This window comes from Sinocyclocheilus anshuiensis, unplaced genomic scaffold, assembly GCF_001515605.1.
Source record: "Sinocyclocheilus anshuiensis isolate Anshui unplaced genomic scaffold, SAMN03320099.WGS_v1.1 scaffold282, whole genome shotgun sequence".
Classification (NCBI taxonomy): Eukaryota; Metazoa; Chordata; class Actinopteri; order Cypriniformes; family Cyprinidae; genus Sinocyclocheilus; species Sinocyclocheilus anshuiensis.
This window is the reverse complement of record NW_015544154.1, coordinates 1,463,121-1,471,195: the sequence shown is the minus strand read 5'-3', so window position 1 is coordinate 1,471,195 and position 8,075 is coordinate 1,463,121. Positions and strand designations below refer to the sequence as shown.

General features: G+C 38.2%; 1 protein-coding gene across 1 annotated transcript in view; it reads left to right on the top strand.

Moving 5' to 3' along the window:
• LOC107695373 (ankyrin repeat and BTB/POZ domain-containing protein 2-like) overlaps positions 1-8,075 on the top strand; it is a 22,072-nt gene extending 13,997 nt beyond the window's left edge. The window contains exons 4-17 of the mRNA XM_016495258.1: positions 139-291; positions 608-773; positions 1,337-1,426; positions 1,792-1,893; positions 2,102-2,198; positions 4,122-4,245; positions 4,541-4,782; positions 5,667-5,845; positions 5,965-6,070; positions 6,542-6,644; positions 6,737-6,827; positions 6,915-6,983; positions 7,117-7,230; positions 7,325-8,075. Of these exons, the coding sequence (XP_016350744.1) occupies positions 139-291; positions 608-773; positions 1,337-1,426; positions 1,792-1,893; positions 2,102-2,198; positions 4,122-4,245; positions 4,541-4,782; positions 5,667-5,845; positions 5,965-6,070; positions 6,542-6,644; positions 6,737-6,827; positions 6,915-6,983; positions 7,117-7,230; positions 7,325-7,501 (1,813 nt within the window). The 3' untranslated portion in view covers positions 7,502-8,075. The remainder of the gene's footprint in view (positions 1-138; positions 292-607; positions 774-1,336; positions 1,427-1,791; positions 1,894-2,101; positions 2,199-4,121; positions 4,246-4,540; positions 4,783-5,666; positions 5,846-5,964; positions 6,071-6,541; positions 6,645-6,736; positions 6,828-6,914; positions 6,984-7,116; positions 7,231-7,324) is intronic.

Here is an 8,075-nt window from a genome sequence, read left to right as displayed (position 1 = left end):
TGTGTGTGTGTGTGTGTGTGTGTGTGTGTGTGTGTGTGTGTGTGTGTGTGTGTGTGTGTGCATTTTGGCAAGGAGAAAGAGAGAGGGGTGAAGTGAGAGATGTTGGTAAATAACTGAGTCATACTGTGTCTCTCTCAGGCCTTTTCCTCTTCTTCCTCCTCTGATGGAGTGGATGCGAGTCGCTATGGTCCATGCGGAGCATCGACGGAGCCTGTTAGTGGACAGTGATGATGTGAGACAGACTGCCCGACAGCTACTCCCTGGACTGGACTGTGAACCTCGACAGCTCAAGTAAGATGCTCCTGTAGCTCAATTGGTAGCTGGCAAAACCAAGGTCAAGGGTTAAATTTCCACATGCTGACAAAAATACTTTGCATGTGCGTTAATTTGCTTTGGATTTTGTAAATGAAGAAAAATAAAAATAATATATACACACACTGCAGCAACATGTCCAAAATTTCTGCTTCTCTCCATCTTTACCCAGTTAACTTTGTACTTTGACTCTCCACCTGTCAGAGAATTTTGCCAAGTTATTGCCGTATTTTTTACTCACAATTTTTTTTATCTAATTAACTCTAAATTCACTCACTCTCTTTCTTTTTCTCAGGCCAGAGTGCTGTTTCACCTCCTTTAAACGTCTAGATTCAAAGGCTGCCGCAGACAAGTTTAATCTGGATCTTGGCTTTCGCATGCTCAACTGTGGCCGCACTGATCTGATTGGCCAGGCTATCCAGCTTCTGGGCCCAGATGGGGTGAACACAATGGATGACCAGGTGAACCCATAAAACCTGAGCTTCTGAATTATGACAGAATAAAAATACCTGACTTAAAGGGATAGTTCACCCAAAAATTTAAATTTGGTCATTTACTCAACCTCAGGTTATTCCAAACCTGTATAAGTTTCTTTCTTCTGTTGGACACAAAAGAAGATATTTTGAAGAATGTTGGTAACCAGTTGACAGTAGCTGCTGACTTCCATAGTATTTTTTTTCCCATACTGTCAACTGTTTGGTTCCCAACATTCATTAAAATATTACCGTTTGTACTGAGTGGAAGAAAGAAACTCACCCAGGTTTGGAACAACTTGAGGGTGAGAAAATGATGAAATTTTGTGAAAAATTAATTTTCATTTTTTGGTGAACTAACCCTTTAATGGAGTTCTAGTGATGTATTTTTAACATCTACAACTGCTAGGTTTTTAAAAGAATAAAATTAACAATCAAACAAAAAGAACATAAAAAGATAATGCATGATTTAATATTATAATATGAATGATGTTTTAAAATAATTTGCTTGATAATAACCCTTTTTCTCTCTCTTTTCTGTGGGTGTGTAGGGCATGACTCCTCTGATGTATGCCTGCTCAGCAGGGGACGAGGCTCTGGTGCACATGCTCATTGATGCTGGAGCAAACTTGGACGTAGCGGTAATGACACTGTGCTCGTTCAGTTTTCACCTATTTATCTATACCAGGGTGTCCAATCCTGTAGTGTCCTGCCCCAACACACTTACTTGGAAGTGTCTATTAATCTTGTAGACATTGATTAGCTAGTTCAGGTGTGTTTAATTAGGATTGGAACTGCACTCTGCAGGATATTGGCCCTCCATGAGCAGGATAGGGCACCATTGATCTATATCTTACCTGTGGGCTCGTTTCAGGTTAACACACTCTTGAATGGATGGTTTGTGGTAGTGTGAAGTAATACTCTAGGAACTCTTACATATGCAGTAGCATTTTGGTGGTTTACCAAGAAATACATTTGTTTTTTTTTTCCACTATGTTCTTTTCAGGTGCCCAACTGTTCACCAAAACATCCCTCTGTCCATCCTGAGAGCCGCAGTTGGGTGGCCCTTACCTTTGCCGTGCTGCACGGACACATATCTGTAGTGCAGGTGAACATGCACACTAGTTACAAGTACAGTGCTATTTACTTTATGTAGTGATTAAATAATAGTGTTTGTTATTACTGTAATAATACGTTCATTTTAAAAAGGACTTCAAAAATAAGGTATGTTTTGAGTTACACGCTTCTGTATATTGATATTACAGACTGCAATTGGAGGACTATCATGTTAAATGAACTTTGTTTGGCCTTTTCAGCTCCTGTTAGATGTGGTAGCAGATGTGGAGGGCACAGCCCTGAGAAACGGCCACCAAAGCTCAGCAGAAACACCCCTCCAGCTGGCATCAGCCGCAGGTGGGGAAAAACAAAGTGCAAAGTCATCCTTCACATGTGCTTTCTTTTAAAGTTATGTTTGAATGTATTCATGACACAGAAAACTATAGCAGAGGTTATTTTCACCCTGGCACAAATAGTGGCAGATACTATTTGCAATGAAAATCTTAATATATACTACTATTCAAAAGTTGGGATCAGTTTTTGAAAAAAAAAAAAAAAAGTTTTATTCAGCTTTCTTCCATTCAGTTGATCAAAAGTGACAGTAAAGACATTTATAATTTTATTTAATATAATGTTATATTTCTATTTCAAACAAATGCTGTTCCTTTGAACTTTCTGTTTAACAAATATCTTGAAAAAAATGATCATGGTTTCCACAAAAATATTAATGGTTTCAGCATTGATAATAATAAAAAAAATTTCTTGAGCAGCAAATCAGCATATGTCCAATCCTGTAGTGTCCTGCCCCAACACACTTACTTGGAAGTGTCTATTAATCTTGTAGACATTGATTAGCTAGTTCAGGTGTGTTTAATTAGGATTGGAACTGCACTCTGCAGGATATTGGCCCTCCATGAGCAGGATAGGGCACCATTGATCTATATCTTACCTGTGGGCTCGTTTCAGGTTAACACACTCTTGAATGGATGGTTTGTGGTAGTGTGAAGTAATACTCTAGGAACTCTTACATATGCAGTAGCATTTTGGTGGTTTACCAAGAAATACATTTGTTTTTTTTTTCCACTATGTTCTTTTCAGGTGCCCAACTGTTCACCAAAACATCCCTCTGTCCATCCTGAGAGCCGCAGTTGGGTGGCCCTTACCTTTGCCGTGCTGCACGGACACATATCTGTAGTGCAGGTGAACATGCACACTAGTTACAAGTACAGTGCTATTTACTTTATGTAGTGATTAAATAATAGTGTTTGTTATTACTGTAATAATACGTTCATTTTAAAAAGGACTTCAAAAATAAGGTATGTTTTGAGTTACACGCTTCTGTATATTGATATTACAGACTGCAATTGGAGGACTATCATGTTAAATGAACTTTGTTTGGCCTTTTCAGCTCCTGTTAGATGTGGTAGCAGATGTGGAGGGCACAGCCCTGAGAAACGGCCACCAAAGCTCAGCAGAAACACCCCTCCAGCTGGCATCAGCCGCAGGTGGGGAAAAACAAAGTGAAAAGTCATCCTTCACATGTGCTTTCTTTTAAAGTTATGTTTGAATGTATTCATGACACAGAAAACTATAGCAGAGGTTATTTTCACCCTGGCACAAATAGTGGCAGATACTATTTGCAATGAAAATCTTAATATATACTACTATTCAAAAGTTGGGATCAGTTTTTGAAAAAAAAAAAAAAAAGTTTTATTCAGCTTTCTTCCATTCAGTTGATCAAAAGTGACAGTAAAGACATTTATAATTTTATTTAATATAATGTTATATTTCTATTTCAAACAAATGCTGTTCCTTTGAACTTTCTGTTTAACAAATATCTTGAAAAAAATGATCATGGTTTCCACAAAAATATTAATGGTTTCAGCATTGATAATAATAAAAAAAATTTCTTGAGCAGCAAATCAGCATATTAGAATGATTTGTGAAGGATCATGTGACACTGAAGACTGGAGTAATGCCTGCTGAAAATTCAGCTTTGCATCACAGGAATAAATTACATTTTAAAATATATAAAATAGAAAATAGTTGTTTTAAATTGTAGTAATATTTCTCAATATTACTGTTTTTACTATACTGTGGTCAAGTAAATACAGCATTTTTTCAGTCAACCATTGAATGATAGTGTTTACAGTAATAACATATTGGTAGTAATCAACATGCTGTATTAGAAACAACTGGTGTGTGTGTGTGTGTGTGTGTGTGTGTGTGCGTGCGTGCGTGCGTGCGTGCGTGTGTGTGTGCGTGTGTGTGTGTTTTCAGGGAATTATGAGATGGTGTGTCTGTTGTTGTCCCGTGGCGCTGACCCAATGTTGCGGGTGCATCTGACATCATCACTCTATGAGGGCATGAACTGCTTCAGTCACGCTGCAGCACATGGACACAGGTACTGACCCCTCAACTACACAGCCACATGCACGCCCAGCTAACAGGGAACGTTCCCATAACTTTCACTTACGTTCTTTGAAAGTTATGTAAATGTTAGGACAAAACATTCTAAAGATAATGTTTACATTCTTAATACATAAAAAAACTGGATGTTTCGAAGGTTTAAAAAACATTCAGAAATAATGTTTTCATAACTAAATGGAATTACAGTTTTCATAACTAATTTTGTGTTAGCTGGGACTGATCAAGATTGAATTGCATTATTATGTAATGAATATTGTATTTTCCCCCAGGAATGTGTTGAGGAAGCTGTTGAGTCAGCCCCAGCGGCTGCAGGAGGACGTGCTTTCTCTGGAGGAGATCCTGGCAGAGGGATTGGAGGAGCAGGAGAAGCAGGAAATAAAAGATGGAGCAAATGCAAAGTCTGTCTGCGCTCCACGGCTGTGCAAGGCCCGCATCAAAGCCCTGCAGGAAGCCAGCCTACACAGCGCTGAGCACGGATACCTGGACGTCACCATGGAGCTCAGGGCACTGGGTACACATCTGACTCATTTTTAATAAATCAAAGGAAATGGACAACAGATTGAATTAGAGATGCATAAACAGTGAGATATTTTTTGGCATGTGCACAGCAAAGTGTGTTGAAGTCGATGATTACACGCTCAGTCAGCCCACAGAGAGAGATTATTAGTGAACCATTGATTAACCTGCATTTTTTAGGCACTAAACAGTGGTTCTCTACTAAGATATCTAATACTAGGAATTTTTTCACCATTACAGCACAAGCACCGGTAGTTTTTAAAATAATAGTTGTGGTTTAACTTCAGTAGAATCATATATTGTCAACCACTGGGTTGACACACTACTGTACAAAAATTTGAGGCAGAATCTGAAGAACAAATTAATATTTTTATTCAGTAAGGATGCATTAAATGGATCTAAAGTGACATTAAAACATTTATAATGTTACATAATATTACCTAAACATTTATAATGTGACATTTTTTTTCTTTCAAATAAATGCTATTCTTTTGAACTTTCTATTAATCAAAAAATCCTGAAACAATGTATCATAATTTCCACAAAAATAGTAAGCAGCACAACTGTTTTCAACATTGATAGTAAGAGGAATTGTTTCTTGAGCACCAAATCAGCGTATTGGAATGATTTCATGTGACAATGAAGACTGGAGTAATGGCTGCCATCACAGAAATAACAATTTTGTAATAATATTTCACAATATTTCTGTTTTTACTTTATTTTTAATCAAATAAACAGCCGTGGTGAACATATGAGACTTTGAAAAACCTTAAACCCCAAACGTTAGACTTTTGAGCAGTAGTGTATAAACAGTTGCAATGAGATAATGAGTTGTTCAACGTTTGAAAGTGTTTTAAGAAGCTTCTTGTTCTTTCTCAGGAGTGCCGTGGAAGCTGCACGTATGGCTGGAGTCAGTGCACAGTGCCCAGCTCCAGTCCAGGACTGATCTCATGCTTTCTCTCCTTAAAGACTTCACCACTATTGGGGATGAAAAATACTGTGAGGAGCTGCTCTCAGAGGGTCTTCCACTCCTCTTCTCCATTTTTAAAACTAGCAAGGTGACCTTAACAAATCCATCACCAAAAACAGCATGTGATTGCTTCAAGAATGGTCAGCCAATTGAAATATTGTATTTGAAATGAGACTATATGTCTGTATGTTCTTTTCTTTAATGCAGAGTAAGGATATCCGTAAGCAGCTGGCAGTCATCTTCAGCCACTGTGTTTGTTTTACAGCCGCCCCATCTATTCTGGCAGTAAAGGACACACCTACAGCTCAGCTGGGTAATGCAGATCACCACACACCATACTTTACTTACATGTACACTAACTTTTGGGATTGGTCAGATTTAATGTTTTGAAAAACGTCTCTTACACTTACCAAGGCTGCATTTTCAGCAGCCATTACTCCAGTCTTCAGTGTCACATGACCCTTCGAAAACATTCTAATATGCCGATTTGGTGCTCAAGAAACATTTCTTATTATTATCAATGTTGAAAACAGCTGTGCTGCTTCATTTTTGTAGAAACCGTGACTTTTTCAGGATTCTTGAAGAACAGACATTTCAAAAGAACTGTGTTTATTTGAAACATATTTTTGTACATATTTTGTATATACACTTTTGATCAATTCAGTCCATCCTTGCTGAATAAGAGTATTCTATGCTGTCATAAAAGTACTAGTAACATCCTACTGTATGCAATTCAGCATCAAAAAGCCTATGATTGTTAATATGTACCATGTCAACCTCACAGATGCTCATTTTCTGAATAACACTGAGATGTCTGATGTGATATTTGTGGTGGAGGGAAGGCCGTTTTATGCCCACAAAGTTCTGCTCATGTCTGCTTCACAGAGGTGGGTCTTTTACTGATTTGAATGTAGTGCCTTATAATCAATTCTGTGATTGGTTATGCTGTATATATGCTCTTATTTTTTTTTCATATTAGGTTCAGAGGCTTACTGGGCCTCTACAGATGTAATGGCACATCAGGCAACATGGCCATTGAAATCACTGACTTAAAATACAGCACGTTCCAGGTAATCAACAAACCTTGGTCTGAACATATGCAAGACAAACATATATGATGTAATGCTGTTAAAATAGCTTCTAAATACTTATTTCAGATGATGATGGCACATCTTTACTGTGGAGGAGCAGAATGTTTAGACATGTCTGTGTCTGATTTGCTGGAGGTAGGAAAGCCGTGGATATATAGTACAGTACTGTTTAAATAGATTTCTGTAATCAAATTCAAAGAGTTGGCATTAAAAATGAAAATAAAACAGTCAACTTAAGCTGAGATGCACTCGGTCATATCCTGTACAGCTTCTGCCCGTGGCCCACTCATTCCAGCTTCCAGTTTTGAAGAGACGCTGTGAAATCCTCTGCTCAGAGAGAATAAACCTCAACAATGCTGTGAGCATCTACCAGACTTCCAAAGTATGTGCATACAGCTTACATGAACGTATTCATAGTTCCAGCATCAAGCTTCAGTCCTCTGATGTCATCTGTTTGGTTGTGTGTTATGGAGCAGGTGAGTGAGGCAGTGGAGCTGGCAGTATTCTGTGAAGGCTTCTTCCTGCAGAAGATGGTTGATCTTCTGGACTGTGAGCAGTTTGAGGAGCTGCTGCTGGATCCCAATGCTCTGGATGGGCTTCAGGCTACACTGGCCTCACGGTTGCAGTCACTTTGTGGCCCACGTCGAGCTTGAGTGCATGAGGAAAACCATTGGAAATTACAGATGTGTCTTTAATGCTGTTGGGAAACTTGGTTAACAAAGCTCAGGTGTGCAGGCAGGCATGTGAAGCCCCACAGTGTTTAGAGGTTTGTTAACCTTCGTAATTCCTATTTTGTGTCAGTGGCAATGTTTTAATGGGATGTGTGAGCTATTTATTAGTTTTCAAGTCACATAATGTATAAAATTGTTTCCTAAATTGTGCTTTGGTCACAGATAATGAACTTATATGTGGATTTACGAGGTGTTTGATCATATCCCAGTATAGATAGGCTTTACAGTCTCTATTTTACAAGCTACTTACATGTGCTTCAGAGAGGAAGCGTTGTAAACGGCAATATTAGCGCCCTCCAGTGGCCAAAAGTGTCCTACGCATTCATACAAACATTTCCCAAAAAATGTACATAGTAGTATTGTAGATACTTTTGTATTCTCACATAATTTTAAAGTGTAAATATATGTCTAATATGCAGTAAGGCAATGGTACGCGGATATGTTGGGATCAAAAATAATTTATTTTAAATATAACATTTTTCATGCAACAATTGAA